This window comes from Ylistrum balloti, unplaced genomic scaffold, assembly GCF_031769215.1.
Source record: "Ylistrum balloti isolate Yb309-2 unplaced genomic scaffold, AGI_CSIRO_Ybal_v1 Utg369612, whole genome shotgun sequence".
In the NCBI taxonomy this organism is placed as follows: domain Eukaryota; kingdom Metazoa; phylum Mollusca; class Bivalvia; order Pectinida; family Pectinidae; genus Ylistrum; species Ylistrum balloti.
This window is the reverse complement of record NW_026781887.1, coordinates 314,937-339,984: the sequence shown is the minus strand read 5'-3', so window position 1 is coordinate 339,984 and position 25,048 is coordinate 314,937. Positions and strand designations below refer to the sequence as shown.

At 33.4% G+C, this 25,048-nt stretch overlaps 1 protein-coding gene and 1 long non-coding RNA gene across 4 annotated transcripts; both read right to left on the bottom strand.

Moving 5' to 3' along the window:
* Positions 1-452: 452 nt before the first annotated feature.
* LOC132547160 (ceramide phosphoethanolamine synthase-like) lies at positions 453-13,602 on the bottom strand. Of its 2 annotated transcripts, none has more exons than XM_060210918.1 (6): positions 13,555-13,602; positions 10,897-11,113; positions 9,647-10,578; positions 7,725-7,847; positions 5,411-5,491; positions 453-5,041 (listed from the first exon to the last, which is right to left on the bottom strand). In XM_060210918.1, the coding sequence occupies exons 3-6, from the start codon at positions 10,478-10,480 to the stop codon at positions 5,018-5,020; spliced, it is 1,062 nt and encodes a 353-aa protein (XP_060066901.1). In that variant the 5' UTR covers positions 10,481-10,578; positions 10,897-11,113; positions 13,555-13,602; the 3' UTR covers positions 453-5,017. The 2 variants fall into 2 exon arrangements, with proteins under 2 accessions (XP_060066901.1, XP_060066908.1); XM_060210925.1 differs by having other exon boundaries at positions 10,897-10,956; positions 13,555-13,583.
* A 6,349-nt stretch (positions 13,603-19,951) lies between these two features.
* Positions 19,952-23,008, bottom strand: LOC132547128 (uncharacterized). 2 transcript variants are annotated; one of them, XR_009554092.1, is made up of 3 exons: positions 22,969-23,008; positions 21,340-21,435; positions 19,952-20,179 (listed from the first exon to the last, which is right to left on the bottom strand). It is a non-coding gene; the product is annotated as an uncharacterized LOC132547128 (long non-coding RNA). The 2 variants fall into 2 exon arrangements; XR_009554091.1 differs by lacking the exon at positions 22,969-23,008 and adding an exon at positions 22,070-22,787.
* Positions 23,009-25,048: the final 2,040 nt, after the last annotated feature.

The following is a 25,048-nucleotide window of genomic DNA, read 5'->3' as shown; positions in this document are numbered from 1 at the left end:
TAAGACTGATCCTTCCAGTTCTCAAGAAATAACAATACAATGTATATCTGCATTATTTTTTCTTAGATAAGATCGAAAAAAAAAATGGCCATTGCATTACAAGGAACCAAAAGGAACTTACATATGAAATTTGAGAATTATCCATCAAGTACTTCCCAAGAATTAGCAATAACAAACTGATCCTGTCAAAATTCAAGATGGCCAACTGTACTCCATCTTGGGTTTTTTGCATATCAGATCCAAACTGGGGCAATGTACAACAACGGACCAAAGGGAAAACCTACACATAAAATTTGAAAATGATCCATCCTTAACATCTCAACTAACAGTGGCAACAAGAACAGTTTAAGGCAAGACAGACAGACACTTGATGTAAGCGATCTGATCAGCTGACCATCTGATGGTGGTACTGAATGTTTGAAAATTAGAAATAACAAAATACAACTGAAAGATAATTCTTCTTATATATTAACAAACAGTACAATATACAATTGTAAATAATCTATGATAATCCGAATATAAGTATCAATCACAACAGTCTGCAGAGTGGTTGGTAGACGGCATTAAATAAATACAAGGAACAACCACTCTGAAGACTGTGGTGATTGATACTTAGATTCGGATTTTCTCTCTTGCTCAATCACCCTGCATACCTGAGGTATCCAGCTGGGGAGTGGAGGAACCTACAAACCACCCAACTTGAATGAACGGCGTTGGCTCTATCACCTGAGCTAATCTATGATAATTAACTAATCTTAACTGTTAGGACAAATGTCTGAGTATCAGAATCAACAACCATTTCCACTCTTCTGTTCTGATTTTATCCATATAAATCCACATCAAATTGACAGGTTGTGTTCAAGACAAATATGGAAAATATGGCTCAAAAAATAAAAATCTAGTTAATGATGGATTTGAAAGACAGGTACAGTATATCACATGCAACTGACAGTATTTAAAGGTAGAGCACACCAATAACTCAATAATAATACAACACCATTGTCTTAATCCTATATTGTGTGCCAAACACAAGTAAAATCCAGTAACCTTTGTCAACATATTCACAAGATGTGGTGCAGTAAATAAAATTTCCACAAGAGGTGGCGCAGTATATAAACTTGTTCATGGGAAGTGGCATAGTATATCATCCTGTTCACACAAAGTGGTGTAGTCAATAAACCTGTTCACAAGAAATATTGCAGTATACAAACTTGTTCATGAGAAGTTGCGTAGTATAAGTATATAATCCTGTTCCTGGGAAGAGGCATAATATATCATCCTGTTCACAGAAAGTAATGTAGTATATAAACCTGTTCACAAGAACTAACATCATATAACCCTGTTCACAAGAACCAACATATTATACAAACCTGTTCACAAGAAAGTGGATAGTATATAAACCTGTTCACAAGAACTACCATATTATGTAAACCTGTTCACAAGAAGTGGCTTAATACACAAACCTGTTCACAAGAATGTAGGTAGTATATAAACCTGTTCACAAGAACTAACATATTATGTAAACCTGTTCACAAGAAGTGGCTTAATATACAAATCTGTTCACAAGAACTTTGGTAGAATATAAACTTGTTGATCTGGAATGTAAAATTTTATTTTACAGGCTTTGGCTTAAATATTATGCTTTACTTTATATTTTGATAACCACACCTGTAAACAATTATTGTACCATTAAAAGCTAAGAATATGGTGATATCATGGCATAAAGTTATAGCAGGATATACAGCCATATGTACCCTAAAAACCCTAGTGTATATATCATACAATTATGACAAATACAAAACATTTAAAATAATAAAATATTATTGACGCAAACATATATATATACTAACACAAAAATAAAAAGTAAAAACATGGCATTGTAAGCAATACAAATTCTCTTGCAGTTCCACCTCAACTTAAGCCCAATAAAGATGTGTAATCAAAATCCCTCAAGAAATGGAGCTGCTAGAGCATTGACGAACATTTCCTCAAAGTCGCAACAGTGACTTCAACCTTAACTCTACAACACTAGAACTCAAAAACAACTACTAACCCTATATATGCATCCCTATATCCTCACCCAGCATTTGTCATGAAAGAATGATAAAATATACATCTTCCAAATACACAAAACGATACAAAAATAAATTGTATCATACTAAATCTTTCCATTATTAATCAAATACAAAATAACCAATGTAAACAAAGTTTAGTGTGGAAACGATGACTGAAACCATCATACAATGTTAATATCATGAGGTAACTTATGGAAGGTCAAAACCATACCAGATCTAACATTCGAGTGCTACTACTTAAATACAATACTGCAGGTCTTGTCAGTTGCTAACAAGAAACTTTGGAAGCTCAACAGGCATCAGAAAACTGTATTTGTGTAACTATATCATACATGGATCCTTCCATAATCATATTATCTATAATAGCTATAGAATTAGAAGTATATTCTGGGGAAAACCGATAATTTTAGGACAAATCATCACTGTTAAGAACAGTCATGTGTAATAATGATAATTTTGGACCAGACAGCATGTCAGAACAACACTTTGTCACTAAATTGAAGACAGTTTTTAGAAAGATAATATATAAGCTCACTGCTTTGATATTGTGGCCTAAAACAAGACAAAATAATAACCTGAAAACATACACTATGGTATCGCTTGGCATGATAACAGAGGTAACAAAATACTGGTTGTAAATGGTTCAACCAATACCCCAGAATAATATAATTTCGACAGAGAGCAATTTTATATAAAGATAAAGGGAAAATGAGTACTTATTGAGATTCTCAAAACATTTAGAAAGTAAAAGTTGCTCTATGACATATATCAAAATGAGGAAAAGATTTCTCCTTAACAATACTGTATTGACCACATAGAAAGAGAGGTATTGTCTTTCTGTAAATTTCACAAATTTAAAACAAGTATCATTAGTGGTGATGAAAACAAAGTTAAAAACTGCTGTGTCTGTTGACGAGGAAGAATTTAAACATTACAGTTACCAAAACATAAATATTTAAATACTAAATGTAAAACAAATGTTACATACAATTGATCAACCTGACGGAGGGATAAAATGACTAACTAAACATCACAGATACATTTCAAGACTTATACCGGTATATCATATACAAGTAATAAATTTGACAGAGTTATTCCCCTTTGGTTGGAAATCTGTGTCACTATTGCCTAAAGTAAAGTCATTCCAAGACAAGAAAAGAAAGGGTATGAACTATCAATCGTTAGAAATTATTGGGGATTTTTTGTTGAAAATATCAAGTGTTTGAACGAGGACAGGAATTAACTCTCAAACAAAAATGCTAGTTCACCATGTAAAAACTTATATTCCAAGGGGCCATGAATTTAATCCATTATATTTTCATGAAAACAATGGCAGTCAATTTTTTATTTTCTTTTTCTTTTTTGATAATTCTTTATATTCCTATGATATTTTGGATTTTGATTATATTGGAACAAACTGATAAAATTTTGTACTTTTGAATAGAAAATGAATTATTTGTTTATTTAGAAAAAAAATTAGGCAAATAAAGCCTCTGAGATTCACATTATGAAACATGTTGACTTATTATTATTACACGTGTAGAACAAGCAGAGTAGCCACAATATACCACTCAACAAGAGAAAACTTTAAACCTTTTGCTAGTATGCCAGAAGTTAAGGGTTTGATTCCTCACAGAGGCATTTAAATAAATTATTACCTCAATTACATTTTAAACTATAATCTAGATATTCTACATAAAAACATACCTACAATTTCTTTTGAGGAGTTCACACATTCAACAGCAGTCGATTTGACATGATTGTATCAAACTATAGTATAGTGTTTTTTCTGAACAACCGTTTCTCATAACACAGCTTGACAGTTTTACACTTTACCTCAATCCTTTTGAGTATATAGGATATATAATCTATATGGTAGTCCAAGGTCTGGCTCTGATGGTAAACAGGTCATTCTCTATAATCTCAACACATTGCCAACAAACATTACTGTACATCCAAATAAATACAAACAATTTGATTACACATGTAAAACCTTCACTCCTATGGCAACATGAATTGTTTAAAAGTATTATACACAAATCAAATACATACATACAAAATAAAAATAAAAATTATCCCTTTCCGTCAGAATTTCAATCATTATCAAGTTATACACTAAGTCAACCGGGTGTGTAAAAACGAGCATTTGATTTTAAATATGGTTATAAATACAAATTGTAATTTACATATATAGGTGAATACAAAATTAAAAACAAAATCATTCATAAAGCAAATATCAGTCTCCATCAGTTTAAATCTAGGTATAACTTATAAATTATGATTTAGCCACCCGTTTCTGAAACTGGTTTAAAATTTCCTTCATGTTTAATAGCATATATACATATGATACCAAAAATCACAACTCAACCATCACAGAAGTATATAGCTGTCAGTTCATAGGAGATTCTCTTGAAGATGAACTTTCTATAATAACAGTACATAATACTAATATGAAATATCTTGTCATATTATCATTCAGAATTATTAACAAGTGTCCCTTTAAAAAACAAAAACTTTGTTTCATAACTCAAAATAATTCACACATATTCTGTTGATATATTATGACTTACTTAGAAATAACGGAATGTATTCTGCAAGACTGTGTTTTAACGTCGAAAAAAAATTTGGAGTTACTTCCCTTTGACTTCTAATTCCATAGGTTCATCTAATACTTACAAAAAGTTTCCATTTAACAAACCGAACAGACACTTGAATAATAAATACACAACATGTATGTATTGCTTCAAGTTTCTCACACATGGTTGGTGCAGGTTTAATACAAGGGCTGCATTTAGATGGAAATGTTCTCAGCTTTGATGAATTTCTTCTATGCATTTCCTTATTCAAAAGGAAATGATAGATTAAAATACAAATTTAACACTTTGTCCCAGATAGGAACCTTGAACTGTATACAGAACTGCTCCTGTTATTCTTTTCTTCTGTTACAATCCAATGATTAACTTTGCCTTGAATTAAACAAAATAAATATTAGTTTTACATTGTGATTTATAAATGGCATATTATAACATTGTTACTATCTGTGCATCATCTTTGCCAATATCTTGGATGCCCGCATAGAACCACAAAAACTTACTAAATCATATCACTATATCTACTTCAGTAAAAGTCATAAAATATATTTCAGAATCTTAAAAATGTACAGGTGAACAAAAGTTAAATATATAGGCACAAATTATATGAATATGCAATGGTAGCTAGACTTCAGTTTTACTTTACAACAATGAATTTGCAACAACATATTGGATGAACTTTAAGACAGTGATGTGTAAACCTCCATTTAGTATGAACAGTGCTGAGTTAGACTTCATACTTACATGGCGAATATGAATCTCACTAAAGATATTCAAAGCTCCAAGGATAATAAATCCTGAATACTGAATCAGATTCAAAAATTCCTGAAAGGAAATGTTGAAAAAATTAAACTTCACATTCAAAACAAAATTTTCAACATCTCTATCAAGTTCAAACATTATCCTTTGGTTCATAAACATACAGATTCATATATATATATACCTCGTGCATAGGTATTCTGACTATTTGGATCAAATAGGTTGAGCACATGCAAATTGGAGGGACAATCTGAGATGAGCTAAAATTAGAATCATATATTGACAGAAATCTTTCCGTATGTAGGTAATTAGGATTGAAATCTAGTTTATATGCTTAAACAAAAATAAAATTTGATCACTTATAGCTGTTGTTTTTGGTTGTTTAGTTCATGGGAAATCAGTAACATTATATAACACGACCCCACAAATATATCATCCTAGAAATTACATAGGTAGTTTTCTCAGGGAGAGGTATTAAAAGAAGACAGGATTCCCTTCTCATAGAAACTACCTGACAACAAATCAACAATACACTGTATTATAAGACTATCATCACCTAAGTAGAATCATGTTTTACATCCCTCTTATAATTAGGTATGAAGTGAAATCTCTATCCAAGAATTCTAAACCAACAACTGTCTATAACCAATTTCATTTATTCTCGTTTACATGTCTGAGGCTGAGAAAAATTAACTGCCACAAACATGTTATTAGTAAAGTCTTGTGAAAATTAAAGGCACACATTTATTTCAGTATAAACACAATTTTAATTGAATATTAGAAACTTGAATTGGCTTAGTCGGTTAGAGTGTCAATCTATGTAACCTCAGGTGTTTTTTCAAATCATTACACTCCTATCTAACTCCTGAAGACAAAGAATGAAAGGATTATTCCATTCAGGTTGAGAGGTTTTCAGGCTGAGAGACTCCTATCTCACTCAGTATCAGTATACATACTTTTCCATGTCATATATACAGCAGATATTTACAGTTGTGGGATTATACAATATCACATGATGTACAATGTGCATTTATTGTCTTTACATGCATGTATAATGTGTACACAATATGGAACCAAGATGGAATTTGATATCCTACATCTGTGCTCACAGATGTGTGATTCTATTGTGGTTTACATCAATTTAGAAAAGACTAATATATAAGAGTGGGATAGGGCTTATTTATTTCCTCAATATAAAAGAGTGCAGCCTTATTAACACATACATTTATAGGTCAGACACATGAAGATCTAACAAGTACACTCGATACACTTGAAATTAAGAGCGTTTTGTTTTTAAAGTACCACATGTGACCAGCAAAGGAAATTTTATTTACATTTCATTTATTTTATTTATGTTACATCTGTACTGCTATCTTTTATCTATCATTTTGTAAAGAAAAAATATCTATTCAGGTAAATTTGAAGTATTGTGTTCGTTATATTGGACACTGACCCAGTCACCTATATACCCATATACAGGTAATTTCAGTTGCCTGGGGCACACCACTCACCACTCTCAGAGGTATGACACTACAGTCTAATGAATGCAGTGTTTGGTTTTATTTCAATAAATGTCATATTAAAAATGGGGCAAAGCCGCAATTGGCCAGATTGTGGAATGAGTGCAATGTTATATGGCATTTATAAGACAGTTAAGGGTGTTTCATTTGTCGAGTATGTAGAATATTTGTTATAAGAGAGAAAGTTTGGTTGTATCTATGAATTGGTGCAGAAGAAGTTGCAGCCATTTTTGACTCGGAGATGTTCAAAAAATAGACAATGTACATCTAGGGCCCTTCCCTGCCAAATTGTGGAAAATGACTAAGTTCCAAAGCCCGGAAAATCCAGAAAAACGTCCAGCATTATTCCATAATTGGAGGTGCACATCTTCAACATATATATAAACGTCCTACAAAGTTTCAAGCTTCTACGTCAAAAACTCTAGGAGTTGATTCTACAAAACTGGTACCCCTTTTCCCGCCCGCCCAACATTCACCATACTATAACAGGGATTTGCACTATGTGCAACCCAGCCAAAAATGACTGTTGAAATTACCAATTAATATTTAATATGCCTATGGTCACCATTTAGTCATAACTACACAAGTTTTCCATTTAACTTTCAATCCATAATATTAATAAACCTTTTTTTACCAAACCTCACAAAAATTTGCAATCCTATCGCACAGATGATGAATGCAAGTTGTACACAAACCATGCATGCACAATGTTTGCACAGTTTTTGGTGTGTTGTGTACTACCACAACTTTAGTATGGTTTGTCCAAACCTTAAACTTACCCACACTTTATCAATGAAGATTGCAATTAGAATCATCTGCAACATGGCTTGTCCTTCACATAATCTCCACATCCATACTATTACCCATGTGCCTGTCGAATGTAAGACTGTTGTCTGTAGCTCCTGGAGGTCAAGTAAAACATATCATTTACAACAGTAAAAATAATTTAACTTAGATTAGAAGTATATTATCTGATTGTGGACAATTATAATTAAATGTTCTCAGTTCTGATAAACCAGACCTAAAACCCATCGTTCAATGTCACACAAATACATGTTCATCTCTTCATTCATATTAAAATTTCATAAGAGATAATTTATTCTGAAACTTCTGGCATTAAAGACTTTGTGTACTTTGTCAGTAACTGTTTTCATGTGGACAGCCATCTTATGACATTGATGGACCTCCTGTAAACTTGGTGTAATTTAATTTTAATTTTAATGGTGTAATTGTAGCCAATACAGTTTAAGTAAGTACTGTCATAGACAGTCCATGCTACTGGTGTACTATTCTACACATTATTTTAGATGACCAAAACTGTCTACATACATATCATTATCAATTGTTACGTTTTATTTTATATCTAATAAAATTTCATTTTGCAATAAAATCAAAATTTACAGAGTATAGCAAGCAATACATGGTATCCAACCTCTTGCTAAACAGCTGTATCAAAATTTAGAGAAGAATTGATAAATATAACTGTATTTCCCATACTGTACATCTTATTACAACCTCACATCAACTCACTTTAAAAGTATTCCATTTTATTTTTAGAAATATCCTTTATGACCAAAAATTGTACAATGGAGATTGTCAAATTTACGTAAATAAACTAGAGGCTCTAGATTAAAACTGCGGATTTGACAGGTATACATTCAAAACACAATTACGAATGTACACAAACCTAAGTATGTGTACACAAGATCTAAAATGACCTTTTACACGGTATCCTCAAGCTACCCGCGAATGTCAATAAAAAATCTACAAAATCAAATTAAATGGAGTTTAGAATGAATAGGCTGCTTGTTAAAAGCTTACAAAAGCTTACACAAGTTGCCATAAAATAACTGAAATGTTTTAAACAAAACCTGCCACTCTTGCCATTGTGTTCACATATCACTACTGTTAACAGTAATCAACAGGAAAAAAGTCAAACATAAAGCCGGTTGCAATGTCTGAAGTTAAGTTCTATGTCGGTGATTTTTGGGATTCAAACTCATATTTTTTTTTCTGTGAGACTAACTCAGATGTTAAGAACCCTCTACATTCCATTGAAACAGTACTAATCAAAAATTTTGAAATGGTGTTCAGGACTCATCAGGAAACTTTTAACTTCATCTTAACTGGTCAATCAGCTCCACATTGATCAAACACAGTTGGTTTCAAAAAGAGACAAAATAGGCCTGTATAGCTCACCTATCCTGCAGTTTCTGAAGAAAACTTTTTGTTTGAAAAGTTTTGAACTTTCATTCATGTTTATCCAAAACTGGATACTCCCATATAAGGCAATTTTAGGGAATAGATTGGATTCTTGTGAACTTTAAACATGGTAAAGGTCATCAGAAGTATTTATCTAATATGAACATATCTGGCCCAGGCCTGGCCATGTGACTTTGCAATTTAAAACCAGACCAAGGTAACTTTCTTCCACAAACTTTGAAGCTTAACAGATGGTAGGATGATGGATGCTATACCTCAGCATAAGCTCAAGATAATGAAATTTATTATTTCTATAACACATGTGTCACATTTGTGTTTATACACAAATGCAAATGATTTCAAAGACACAATATATGTATAAATACTGTAACTGTTAAATGATTGATTTCATCACATATTATTGTTTACTTTATATCTTTGATCAGAACAATACAATCACAATACTTTAAGTAACTAACACACTTTTTCATATTCTTACCGTTTGCTGTGTAGTTTCCAGGTTTTTCTGTAGAACATTGGCATATGATTCAACTGTTCGATCCCATGTCAGAGAAGCCAGTGCCAGCATCAATCCAAAACACAGCACTTTAAAGAACATGATATTTTTACTTGGTTTCCCACTGGACTTCTCACCAGCAGTCAGCTGTGTATTACTTTCTGTAGGTTTTGTCCAAGGCAGAACCTCTGGAATAGTAGTTGCTTTGGAAGCCGGTGGACATTTCCACAAATAAAACAAACAACCAAAGCACAAAGCTATACCTGCTGTTGTATCACATACAGAGTCCACTAAATATCCAAATGTGTGCCTGTTAGACTTGTACAGACTTTTACCAGACTGACTGCGGTACACTACTCCATCATAACCATCCAACCAACTGCGAATTTCATACAACACAACACCAAGTCTGCGATTCCTCAATGAATCTGACGAAACAAACTTTGCTGCCAATAGTCCCAGGACAAGATGAAATGTACTTATCACATTTGGAGTGATGAAATAGAAAATTTTACTAAATTGCGTTATTTGATCAAAATATTCTGTGGTTGGGTTAATGATATAGTGACTAGCAGGATCTGTCATGATGAGTTTGATAGATAGAGGGTGAAATGGTGAATACGGCCCATCTCGTTTCTGGTCTAGTAAGTTAGTATTTTGTAATGAAGCATAAAGTATGATGTCCATGAAAAAAAAATACATTAATAACAATACACTAACCATCATCATAACATTTTTCTCATTTCGAACTGACTGGAATAAATATGAAATCATCCTGGACGGGGCCTCTCGTTGAATCTGCTGTAGTTCTTTCATTGTGTCTTCTAGATTAGCAATACTGATAATTCCATAGGCTTATTACTCAATACCCTGCCAAGGTATGTGACTAGTGTCCTTGTGTTTGTCTATTTCTCCTGAAAAACAAAGAAACGGGAAATGTGTATACATTGTAGTACGATAACAAATTACAATGCAACATTATTAATGTTTACCTCAGTCTGGGGTTTACAGTACTAGTGCTATCAACAATAACACTTCAAATATATATACACCAAGCTTGTCATTCATATGTAAATAACTCTTCAATAGGAACGTTTCAATAATATGTATCAAATTACTTGTATAAAGTCAGTTAGTCACATGTCAACAACTGAACAACATTGGCAATGATTCTGAACCATACGCTGTATAATATGCTGGAGATAGTCCCATGTTTCAAAAAACAGTTGTACCTGAGTGGTAATAGCTGTTATTCCATAAAACCAGTTGTATCCGAATGTATAATGCACGGCCTGTCAGAAGAGAAGCAGCTGTTAAGAAATTTTTTCACATGTTTGTACAGGTACACTTCACAACGTTCATTCCCAAAATCTGCTGGTCATGGTGTCATAGGTCCATGTTGATCAATCATTGCTTATAAAATATGTGGTTATACCAGTAGTGTGTATTCTGTAACATACCATCATTTAGTAAATGGCAATTTGAGAACAACCTAAAGGAAAACTCAAAACTCAATTCAATAGAATGCTTCAATAATTCAAACTGCTCTAGGCCTGTGGTATTTAAACCCACACAAAACCTGTTCTATGTATATTTTATAATCAATTCACTTTGTCAAGCTCTACAATATATGGTCATTAGACATGTCCTTGTTGTGCCCCAGCTCGATTACCATATTTTCAAGATTATAAGCTGGTGCTTTTTTTCCTCTGTGGTAAAAAGACACAAGAGCATTGTTGTTCATAAACTTGACATCCTGAATTAAATATTCAAAGCAGTCGTGTAATTAACATTTGTCTTTAAAACTGATCATGATCTATCATTATGTAATTCTGATCCAGAAAGAAATGTAATAGCTGTACTGTTTTTTAGTAACCGGTAATAATACAAATTATATGGTGTATGGACAATGATTACCTTGTGCAATACATTGGTAAAATTTTACAGTGTGTGTTCAGATAAGCAAAACCTACTAGATTTTTTGTAGTCAAGGTAAATACTGGCACAGTGTACAGGATTTTACTAATTAAATGGCATGGTATTTAACATAATAAAATTCGATTCTGAAAACCAATTACAAGCTATTATAACATTTCCTAAAGGAAGCACCAGATGAAATCTGAGTGGCCAAAAAGAACTCAAGATATCATTTTCTATCTAAATTGACTGTGACTTTGACCTGAAATGCAAACACAGAGGAGCACTTTCTATAAAGAAGCACTAGCTGGATTAAGTAAGAGTGGAATTGGAAGAAACCAAAAAGGAACTGGTGGACAAAGGCACAGGCATTTATATCATTCCATGGGGATGATTGTTTGTAATATATATATATATATGCTATTATTGTTTGTTTTTGTGTCACCATGGCAAAATCATTGATTGAGAATTATTTTCAATGCCTGCATTCTCTATATATATGCCAGCTGGGATTTTATGTATTGGTGCTATGTGCACAAAAGGTAATACCTGACCTGCTGAAAAACAATAAGATATTTGAGGATTTTTTTTTTGTGCATTTATTGACAATATCCTGTTATTAACCAATAAGGCAATATATTAACAGGAACAAGCAGTTTGGCAGTAATTCACAAATAACAATATCATGATGTGTCACAAGTATTTGAAGCTGTGAAGCTAGCAAGGACATCTTTAACAATGAATTAAAAGTATTGTTTGCTTTGGTTTTATGGTATAGCAGTAATGCATTTGTCTTTAACTTAGCCATTGGTGACCAGGGTACTGGTTCAATTCTAAGAAGGAATTAAAATGAGATATTGTCACCAACAGACCACCTGGATAATTCCTGGATACTCTGTGGTTTACTGTCATAGTTAAACAACAACTCCTCAGGACAGTAACATTAGAATGACATAATACAATAAAATTTTACTTACATATCGCATTACAGGTGTATACTAAATTAGATTAACATATAGTCATACATCTATGATGAGGTAACCATAAATCAAAACATTCAAACTTAAGATTTTTCACTGCCTTATGATATGTGCATCTTTTTTGACCTGATAGCTGAACTTGTGAGTAAGTGAGGGTCTACTCATTTCAGGTATGAAATCAATTACAGCTAAGGAATCTATGCAGCTGAAGGTAAATCATAATCCATGAATGTTATGATGTCAAGGAGAATTAATTATATACCTTCTTTTAAACTCTACATGACAAGCAAGTTAATCTCGACAAATTTACATCGCAATACTCAATGTTCAACACTTGTATTGGGGAAATTGAAAAACTGTGTCAAGTTCGAGCTTGATAAAAAAGGTCAAAGACAAGTCAATTAAATGCAACTTAACTCAATGATAAATAAAAAAAAATAATAAATACTTTATTCAGAAATCAAATGCTAGAACTCATTCATCACTTCCTCGGTATTCTGAAGATTCAGTTTGATGACCTTAATTGAAAACATAACGGTATATTAAATCACGTACTTGATATCTAAGTCCATAGTTAAAGGGATTGTGACATACGTATACAGCACATTATTTATATGCAACACTGTTTAATTAACAATGAGACTGTCAAACAGATGCTACCGATGAATGCAAATCGAAACATGTTACCACACCAGCGGTTTATTTTCATCTGTTTTTTTTTCAGCAAGAATTGTTCAAAAATCAATCAAATGTGTAAATTAAAACTCATTGATTTTCATATTGTCTTTTAGCTGAGGTAACAGTGTGGCTTATTTCGCAAACAGTTCATCGCGATCGTCTGTCAACTTCGTCCGAAAGGTGACTGTCAACACCGGGAAAATCTGGCTGTCTGTCTCGAAACATCGCCGGCGTGTCGGGACGCGGTAAAAACCAAAACTAATATAAATAATAACTAAATGTTATTTATCCAATCAATAGTAAACTTACACTTACCTAATTCTAGGGTTTTCACTTACATCGTTGATGTTTTCTGTTTCACTCCCTGATTGAGCTACGCATGCGCACAACTCGCGTCTCTGAAGCAGCGTCTAATGCTGGGGATGACAAACATCTAGGTGAAGCATCGAAATCTAGGTCACTTTCTGGTGGGCGTGTCCATCTCCACACGATGTAAACTAACTTTCATGACGTATCATTCTAGCTGGTTTTAAAATGTTACGCCTTTTCCACGGATTTCATGAGTTCATCCTTTAATTTCCCCACATTATACACAATCGATTTCTGTCAGACATAACCCACGAAAACTAATGACATATATACGCAAAAATACTACATGGGCAAATTCACTTGATTTACAAGCAGATTTTGTGATAAACAGAGGATCTTAATCAGTGTCGGTGTTACAGGGAATTCATTAAATGAGTAAATGTGATTCGATAAGTCACGAACCTTTAGACGAGTTCAATAAATTCCATTTATTCATATTTCTGAAAGGTAAAAAAAACACTTTGCGATAAGGAACAAGGCAGTACGTGTTTACTCCCGACACAATGATAAAGGACAAGGCAGTACGGTTTTACTCCCGACACAATGATAAGGGGCAAGGCAATACGTTTTTGCTACTGACACAATGATAAGGGACAAGGCAGTACGTTTTTACTCCCGACACAATGATAAGGGACAAGGCAGTACGTTTTTGCTACTGACACAATGATAAGGGATAAGGCAGTACGTTTTTACTCCCGACACAATGATAAGGGACAAAGCAGTACGTTTTTGCTACTGACACAATGATAAGGGACAAGGCAGTACGTTTTTACTCCCGACACAATGATAAGGGACAAGGCAGTACGTTTTCACTCCCGACACAATGATAAGGGACAAGGCAGTACGTTTTTGCTACTGACACAATGATAAGGGATAAGGCAGTACGTTTTTACTCCCGACACAATGATAAGGGACAAGGCAGTACGTTTTTGCTACTGACACAATGATAAGGGACAAGGCAGTACGTTTTTACTCCCGACACAATGATAAGGGACAAGGCAGTACGTTTTCACTCCCGACACAATGATAAGGGACAAGGCAGTACGTTTTTGCTACTGACACAATGATAAGGAACAAGGCAGTACGTTTTTACTCCCGACACAACGACAAGGAACAAGGCAGTACGATTTCACTCCCGACACAATGATAAGGGACAAGGCAGTATGTTTTTGTTACTGACACAATGATAAGAGACAAGGCAGTACGTTTTTACTTCCGACACAATGATAAGTCTTCGTAAATGAATAACCTCGTTTGAGTCATAACGTCACAAGTGTTATCATACATTTGTCTTACGATATGTCAATTATAACATGGCCGTAAAACAAAACCGGTCAGTTATGTAATAACAATACATAATGACCTAACGTATTATTTGTATAAACTTCAGCAAAAATAATAGCATCGGCTGTATCAAACAAGAAAAGAAATTATTAAAGCTTTAACCTAGTGATTCAGCACGAGCTTGGAATCCTGGGTAATTAAAATAAGGTAGTAAATTTACTGTCCTAAATGTTTTCCAAAATAATCAACTTAACACGAAATGATAAAGTTGTGGTTTTCTTAATCATCACAATACATACAACTTCACGAAAAAGGATTTCTACAATATCGTATAGAGAGGTTGGCAGTCGGGCTTGGAGACTGAACAGAGTGGTAAAGGATCCATGGTAGTTAACATTAGAGTAACTGTACTGACATACTTAAGCTGACGACATATGTCCCATAAGGTAGCAGTACACAGTTTCTCGGTGTGGCCATGGGTGATTTTTTTGCTCATTAGATTACCCCATTATAAAGGTTTTAATTAAAAATGAAAAAAAAATCCTTGCTAAAATTGGTCCTGTCATGTTAAAGTGGACAATGTGGGGTTTCATTTTTTTCAGGATAATATTTTAGCTTTGTGTTGGAGATTACTATTTGGGCAGTCTCGAATCTGTGTCTACGCACCAAAAACTAGCTTTACAGGAAGTGAAATTTTCATAGTGTTCACATGTGGTCATGTTATGAAGAATTTCCGAGTTGGAATTTGCTGAAATGTAAGTACTTTGTTACCATGACAGTGTTGTTGATTGTAAGATAGGTGTTTAGAATTAAATTTCTCCTAGAAAGTTGTAGTGTTGGGTTGGAATTAGCAGTATTTTTGCATTTTTAGCATTTTTTCAGTAGGTAACCATGACAATCAAATGTCAGAAATCAGAGGAAATTTTTTTTTACACAAATTTCATCTCTCTACTGTTAATGTAATTGTTATATAGTTTATAAATATATATACATGTAATGATGTATTTTTCATAACCAATCTGCTATACCTGTATATCTCAAACATGACAAATAATTTCAGGAAAAATGCAAATTAACTGTTTACTGCTACCTAAGTAACAAATGTAATGATCTAGAACGTATGTTAAAGATGTGCGAGGTTTATAGTAAACAAAATGTAAGATTTTGTCTTCGTCTGTCAAAAGTAAACTAATGTGTTTTAGTAAACACAAAAATTCAAATTCAAAACAGTTTTCTATGCGATAAGTTATACCGGAATTTGAAAATTTGGGCATGAACGAACACGACGTGCATGCAATAAGTTAAAAAGTGGTACAACGTGTTTAATTAAGAGTGTTGCATACTCTAGTGCATCAAAGCCAGTGATTTCTGGTAAACTTATCAAACAAATTGTGTATACATCAGCACTTAATATTTGTGAGCTTTTGATTTTATCTAAGAATAAATTTACTGCTCAGGGTGTTAGAGATAGCTCATAAATAAAAAGCAATTCGGGGATTTTATAACAGAACACGCACTGACATGTGTTGTGGACTAATTGGATAGACATCCATAGAGAGTTATATAGATACAAAGAAACTGTTATTTTACGGAAGACTGTGCCACTTAAACAAAAATACCTTGACATATAATATATTTTTAAGGAGACAGTATTCATCAATGCTGAATGGATACTTAAACAAAATTTGAATTTTATACGATGTTTTAAGAATTATTGATAAGTACACATTGACAGACATACTTCTAACATTTATTCAAACAAGTACTTTTCCTTCCGAGTAAACTGCAATGAAAAAACTCAATGAGTCTGTGTTGTTGAAAGAAGAACGAGAATGGAGGGAGAATGGAGGGAGAATGGAGGGCGGTAGTTAATTTAACAAATTTACTCTTGTTCATAAAAATAGAGTTGCATATATTATGGAAGCTTGCAATAAAATACACATATTACAAGAAATCGATAAATTATGTCATGAATGTTGTTTCAAATTTTAACGAATGTACAGAATTATGTCACAAATTCTGAAATATGTATCGAGACACCTTAACCTACAGAAAGTAATACACAGCTGACTGCTGGTGAGAAGTCCAGTGGGAAACCAAGTAAAAACATTCAGTAGTAGCTATAGGAAAAATGTCGAAGGTGTACTATCAGCAGTGTGGTCGTAATTACCACTCAGCCACATTATCTCTTCAAAGTTTAAACCGCAACGAATCTATACTACCTATGATGTGTATATTCTATTTATAAATTTAATCACAATGTTGATTTCATAGTTTCATTATAATGTATTATATATATGCGTGTTGTCTAAGATACATGTACACGTGTAAATTAACTACAAAAGTGCCGTCATAGCCTCATTATAATATAACGTGTGTATACTACGTACTATGCATGTACTCTAGATACATGTACACGTGTAAATTAACTACAAAAGTGACGTCATAGTCTCATTATAATATAATGTATGTATACTACGTATAAGCGTGTACTCTATAAAAGTACATTATTGAATTCATAGTCTCATTACATATGCATGATGTAATGTTTCTATACTACGTACTTTATTTAATAGTCTCATTACAATAAAATGAATCTTTACAGAGACTAATACGAACTAATATGCTCTATACTCTGATACTGTGCATGTGTGTTTTCTATTATATAATCGTGTATAAATGTTCTCAATGTTTTGTATAACGTGTTCCATTTCTTTTGTACTCTTCATTTTGGAGGCAATAAAGAGGATAATAATTAGTACTTCAGCACGAGCCTGGAATCCTGGGTAATTAAAATACAGGTAGTCATCAACTGTACAAAGCACAGCTTGCTTTATGGTGTTTCACGCAAATTTATGGTGTTAAATACTTTCCAAAATAATCAACTTAACACGAAATAATCAAGTTGTGGTTTTCTTACTCATCACAATACATACAATATCACGAAAAAGGTTTCTTACAATATCCTATAGAGAGGTTGGAAGCTGGGTTTGGAGATTTATAAGCGAATCGCATTTTGAACAAGTTGACTTTGCAGATTACATCGGTATAAATAAAAGACGTCCAGAAACCGAACAGGAAAAGTTAAACAAACACTGGTACAGGTTAAATTAATTTCTGTTCTGACATTTTATAATCATCAAAGTTTAAATTCCCAGTCCATTCGCTGTAAATCATGTCAAGCCAAGCAATCGCAGATTAATGTTGATCCAGCATATATCCAATTACATATATCTTGTAAACGTACGATATTATCATAAATTAGCATACTTGAACAGTATAATAATAAGATATCTGATGTGACTAGATTACCGTTACTTCCTGAATAAAAGACAACCGGGCGCAATTTCACGTATTCTAAAGATGAAAGGATAATTCTTTTGGTTTGTCATTTTTAGATATGCAGTATTAGTTGTTCATACATTTTTTGCGGAGTTCATATAAAACATTTTCTTGCTAACTTTGTTTTTAACTTATTATGCAGGGTGTACACTTTGGCTCTGACTACATTGTAAAAAAATCAAATGGATTCACATTTATTCTAAATTTAATATTCTGGAAACAATTTAAACACAAGAGCAATAACTTAAAGCGATTCACGTTTGTACTGAGTATATCCAATTATATAAGATATTCTATTTAGCATATACGATACTTTACATACTTACTCTATATTATATACCTTATTAAATATTGTACTGCCCAAAGTTCTAGAATTATACATATCGTTTTGCATTTATTCCTTATTTCAACAGGTACATACGGAAGCCCATACGGGCCATGAGAAACTCGCATATAATGTGTGTATGTATAGTATATATGTAGTAGATTATATGTAAGTTTCTCATGGCCCCTCTACCTTTTAATGTCTCAGTGTCCGTTACATGATACATATAGAAGTATTTGTCGTCGTTTGAAAGTCACGAGAGTATACTTATTAGTTTGCAAATATGCACCTGTAGGCAACTCACCAAGTACAAATCGGCAAGTGAATTCGTCAGAAGGTAGCACTATGCCAGAGTTTAAAGGCGGTAACCAGTATGATATTAAAGGTGACCGCTGTGTAACTTTTAACAGATGTCCGTTACGGTTTAAAAAACAAATAGATTCTACCCATTGTAAAGTGTGGAACGTATCTCCGTGCTAGTAGTTAATCACTCGTCATTTGTCTGATGAAGATGACTGTGTAGTAATCGAAACGTCACACTCCAATCTTCCACTGGTTGTGTTATAAGAACTTCTATTTTATTGATATACGAACACGAAGAAAATGTTCCTAAGTATGTGATTCAACTATTTAAATTTCTGTATGATTTTCATTTCAATCATTTTAAACCCATCAAAACGAACTACTGAATGAACAATTCACAAGTTCTTCCCAATGTTCGTCACTGTACTGCCTGTTAACACAATACATTTTCTGTAAACCTGGTAAATACTAACCGCAATATGTCACTTGGCTACAATGATGACATCTTTAGCTTAATGGTTGAGCACAAGACTAGCAAGTCAGAGGTTCTGGGTTCAAATCCTAGCGGAGGTATTGAAATAATGGGCTGTTCACATTGGCGCCAATCAAGAATAATATTACCATAGAGAATCTGACAATATCTGACAAGGGGTCATGTTCTAGTGACCTTTGCAAGGTTGTATCCATTATTTCATTTTATAACAACAAGAATGTTGATCTGAATTATATTCAGATCCTAATTTCACTCCATTATTCTCTGAATAAGAGTGACAAAAGGTATCTGCATTTTAATCAGATTGGCACATAAACATGCCTTAGCTTTGGTTGATCTGTTGCAATGAAATGACAAATGTACAAATAGGATAATGCAAACTTTTTCACTTTAAATCACTTTCATGATTCAGTTAGTGGTAACTTAATTGGCTAACGCAAAAGTTCACCAAAATATGACCAGATTAAGATGTTGTCAGATCCTTCACAGGGAGTAATGGAATACGAATTAGGATAGGTATTTTATCAGATTGATAAACAAATGAACTTTCCTTTACAAGTTTATACAAGTTTATAATAATCATATATAAAACAATGTACAAATATGTTTTTAATTATCAATTAATCAGCAACTAAACAGAAAATATCACTATACATATATATAATAGAAATGCACATGAGGTTGAAATATTCATTCCAGAGTTATCTCCCATCTTTCCATGTTTTGTCTTTAGTGGCATGTTCCTCATTATTATTAATCCAGAACTTCTTAAAATTTGTCATATAGGCCATGTTCTTGTCGTAACATTTATTCACGCATGATATCTGGAAAAATACAGAAAAAAATAAGATGATGAAAAGGATAAAATTGTACAACTGCATTTAACACTGTAATATCAGTACACAAGACACTTTCATTGGTTATGACATTTCAAATCTCGTCTTGATTCGATGGAAGCTTTATGAGGAATTCAGAAACTGTTATGTACTAAAATTACATCAAGCATCCCACACAAATTGCAATGTGGTAACTGAGAAAATTGTACACATCATGCAGTCAATGCAATAAAGTGTATTGGAGAGTACTAATATGTGTTCAAATATGTTCTTAGATTGTTAATTAGTGATACAATGTACTAAGAAAGCCTACCTTTCTTTCAATATCCATATGAACTGTTCATCAGGAGTAAGGTATATTTAAGATCAATATTTTAAGATTACCATAGATTTATGACAATAGCAAATTCTGATATCTTTTGACTTTGACCTTACTTGCTGATTTTAAGGTTTTAAATACCAGAATTCTACTAATTCTGTTTTATGAAATAACAATTACGTCATAATTGAGATTCAGGAATCAATGAAAATCCTCAATAGGAAATTTTAACTCCAGAATCCATGAGTGTAATAGCCAACTTATCAACACAATGAACATGATAGAAGTTTGATGACTCCTACACATTTACCTTGTAAATTAAACTAATCTGTAATGCTTCCACTTTTCACATAGACAAAAATAAATGATGTAATGAACTTAATCAAATTCTCAATGGACAGATATTAGGACCAATCAATATGACTCAGGAGAATACAATTTTGTTATGTCTCCATATCCTGAACCAAAACAAAGTTGCAAATTAAAAGGTGATTGACGAGTATACTTATATACACACACCAAAGAAAATGCATATGGAGCTGGAAATAAATATAGAATATGTGATGTCATGTACATATAACAGGGCTATCAATCTGCCAGATTTGGGGCTGAAGATCGGCCCCATTCCCAATGCAAAATAGTATCTTTTTTTCCCAATTTAGACCCCAAGTTTTCCCAATTCTAAGGAAAACACCATTATTTTTCCCAATTCAAAGGGCTCCGAGCCCCAGTCCCAAAATGGGGTGTGAGAACCCTGTATAATTACACTAATGTATGACCATGATATTATAATTGTTGGTTTCAATATTGGAAAACGAAGAAGACATACCTCTCTCTTTGTTAAACTGTCCTGATCTAAACGAACCACACATTTTGTAAAACAGTCTTCTGATAAGTTGTTTAATATCATAAATGATGCACGTATCTGAAAAAGAAAATACTCCCACAGTGTGAACAAGCTACAAGCCAAATTGCCAATATACCATACGTACAAATAGATATTGCTGTAATTTATCTCTTTCTGGTTTAAGTTCCCAAATCTGTCAGCTCACCAGGAACAATTGAATATGGTATTTATTTTCAACTGGGTGATATCTATATATCTTAAATGCCATAACCAAAGCCTCTCTTACCGGAATATTTATGACTGGCAAAAAGGTTTCTGACATATACCATGTCAGTGATGAATATTAGCCAAGACTCCTCTTTGCATTGATAGCTTTCTATAAGAATATTTGTGACAATTGCTGAATTAAAAAAAAGCCATCAACTAAAGTATTGTTACTGGACACCTCAATCCTCTGCAAAGTAACACCATAAGGAAAGAATGAGTACAGTGATTATCTGAAGTTTTGATTTATATAAAAATAAAACCTTTAACGCACCTCAGTTTTTTAAAATCTTTTCCAAATGCCCCCTTTTTTTTCTTTTCCATAAATAAATCATGCATTGAGCGGTTGATTAGTTGAAGTGTTTGAAAGAAGGCAATCACAATTAAAGTAATTTTTTCCAAGTCAGCTTTCCAATTCTCTTGATCAGGTCCCCATTGGCCTACTTACCAACATTAACTCTGTTCATCTATACAGGTCCAGTAATATACAATCTACTGATTGACCTTCATATGTTGCAAATGTTTAAAAGAACTTAATGTGTTTCTACTTCGAAATTATCTGAGACTACCCAAAGCAGTAATCATCCCTCAAATGCAGGGTTGTGCTCAACCCAGAGACGTATATACGTCTCTGGCTCAACCCGATCAATATTATATGATTAGGCCTATACGTCCCTGGCTGTAGGTCAATACTGGGCCTTCACTGCGATTTTTGCTAGTTTTAAATATAAATAACCAATAGCTCTTTGTATCTTTTTCTGTAATTTTGAACGCCATAAATTTATGAAAAGGAACACAATGCCACTTGTAAACCAGCTTAAACAGTAGTAGACTAAACCTTCCAACACTTCAAACATGAATACACCAACGTCTCATATTCTTCTATAAAGTTGTAGAAGGGCAGCTACCAGCAATAACACACTAGAAGTTAATTACTTATCAAAAGCAAAAACGTAGAATCAATGCAAAAAATACGAGGGCATCGAAACATCCATTATTGTGACACCATCAATATACTAGTTAGGATTAAGCATAAATCAGTAGACGCTCCACCAGGGAAAAACGAACAGTTCAGCAATTCTTTATCTGGAAGACAGTCCTGTCTCGGGCAATAGGATAGAACTTCCATGCCCGCTCTTGCGAGGTACTGCGACTAGGGCGCCCTCCCACCGTCATGTCACAGCTCAGTTGGGTATATATATATATCACCTACCAATGTAACAGAGCAGTTACGTACGTGCAAAATCCCCTGACGGAAATTTACAAACAGTTGACGAATGTAAACGTATCACAAACAACAGAATAAACTGACAAAAATCTCTGGAATAGACTTAAATAAGCACAGACCTTCGTATAATTTGAAATAAATCAATGAAAATAATTAATGTCGCCAAAAGCGTGTACCTCATCCTCCATCTTGCAAAATCACTGTCGTTTTGATGTTTACTTGCAAGATGTCTTTCGATGCAAACATTACTAAGACCCTTTGGCCTTTCGTCTAAATATCGACACCGAGCATGTTTCTTAATATCCGCTTTCTTATTCACTTAGTTCGTTATAGGTTTTTACTTTTCAGTCTGTTTGACTAGTACACAGACTTTGATTATGTTTATTCTATTCTTATTTTTATTTACATGTACAAAATGGACTGGACACAAATTGTCAAACTTATTAAAAGCCATTTCACAATAGCATAATACTTGTAGTTCATTCACGGACTTAAAATCAGAAATCGATCGATAATATGGACAATGACATTCCGGCGACAAAATGGCTCCGTTTGAGTTGGTCCCCCACATTTTCATTTTGAAATCTGTCTAAACTCACTTTTCTATCTTTGTGATAAAAGGCTTGCGATTTTGTAGGACTCGCACAACGTTGTATAGAGCAGCCTCCTGCAGGGGTGAAATATCGCAAAACACCGTAGGGCACACATACTATTGGCCGGAGCAACTTCCTGAATCGTGAGGGATGAAATCTCTCAAAATACTATGACTCTCACACCATTGGCTGGAACACACGGATTTATTTGAGCTCAGTATTAAAATTACAATACCTTTTGCACCAATGTCTTTTCGTTATGCAAAATAACCTAACTGAAAAAGAATTAAAATATGCACTGCTAAATTCAAATAACATCCAGTGTTTACGACCACGGGTCTCAATGAAGTACGCCCCCGCTTACAACATACAAAATGTATATCATTTTACGAATGAACTCAAACCTAAAGACTGTAATAAATAAACGGTCTATACATATATAATGAGTCAGTTTTAAGCGAGTGATTTTTCATTTAAATAATGGTAATCAAATACATAAAGAAAACAAAGCAAAAAATAAAAATTAAAGTAACAACACTTGACATGACAAAAAAGAATCATCACCTTTACGGTTTTGAATTCGCAAATAATAAATATAGGAGATTTTCAGAGAAAACTACATCATGCATAGGATTGTGCATGAAATATCTCGACCCTTCATTCACTTCAAGTCTGTGTTAAGTTATACACAGCTGTATATGGATATGTATCAGACACCTTCATATACGGTAGATTTGTCTGTTCTTTAGTAAGTTCACATAATTCACGTCTTTTACAACAGGGTGGAAATATGATTCATATACAGGTAAATGTCCTTATTTTCCCCAACAATCATCAGTATTATAAATACATATTTGAAACAAAACAAAAATGTAAAGAAAATGAAATACATAATGAACATGTATATACAGTACTTAAAACGGTACACAGAGAGTCATACGACCATTTTATTCTTATTATTTCATTCCTTCCTTTCTGTCTTTTTAATTCGAGTGGAAACTATTGAAATATTGAGGTACAGCCTACTGTACTATGTAGTTTCAGGTACTGCATGAAAGGTACAGTAAAAAACAATGGATACATTGATATGAAATCTTCATGTCAATAGATGTATGTCGGGTTATTATACGGTACAAGACACTGCACAAGCATGTGAAATCATTTGTAGTGTACCATTATCAGCCCCCATTTACTGTCAAGCTATGCCTAGGAGTTAAACAAAGGGCAGTAACTCTAGGAGATCAGAATGTAGTGTACAAGTTCTTGTACGTTTCAGCGCAGACAAATGTTCCTTTAACGCTCGTAGTTAGATATAGAGCATATATATATATCTAAGTCCGTGTTCATAAAGATAATAAGTGAAGCGTTTATAAAGTTTCAATTTCATTCTATAACTGCAAAGCAATGGGGTACAATTTCATGCATTGCGATACAAAATATGTACACGCTGTATACAAACAAGTAAAATTAGTAAAACGATCATATGTCCGCGATGCTTGCGTGGGCTAACATAAGTAAAACCTTAAATAGCTGAGTGATCATTTTCTCGACGATACCCGTATAACGGCACGCTCCGATGCATCACAATACACTACTGACTGCCATC

Bases quoted from the DNA above. Each gene is read 5' to 3' on its own strand.
- LOC132547160 (XM_060210918.1), bottom strand. From the start codon at position 10,480: ATGAAAGAACTACAGCAGATTCAACGAGAGGCCCCGTCCAGGATGATT. The intron at 7,848-9,646 runs GTAAGAATATGA...CTTGACCTCCAG, and splicing joins TGGAAACTACACAGCAAACG to GAGCTACAGACAACAGTCTT. The intron at 5,042-5,410 runs GTAAGTATGAAG...GTTTAATTCAAG, and splicing joins GTGAGATTCATATTCGCCAT to GCAAAGTTAATCATTGGATT.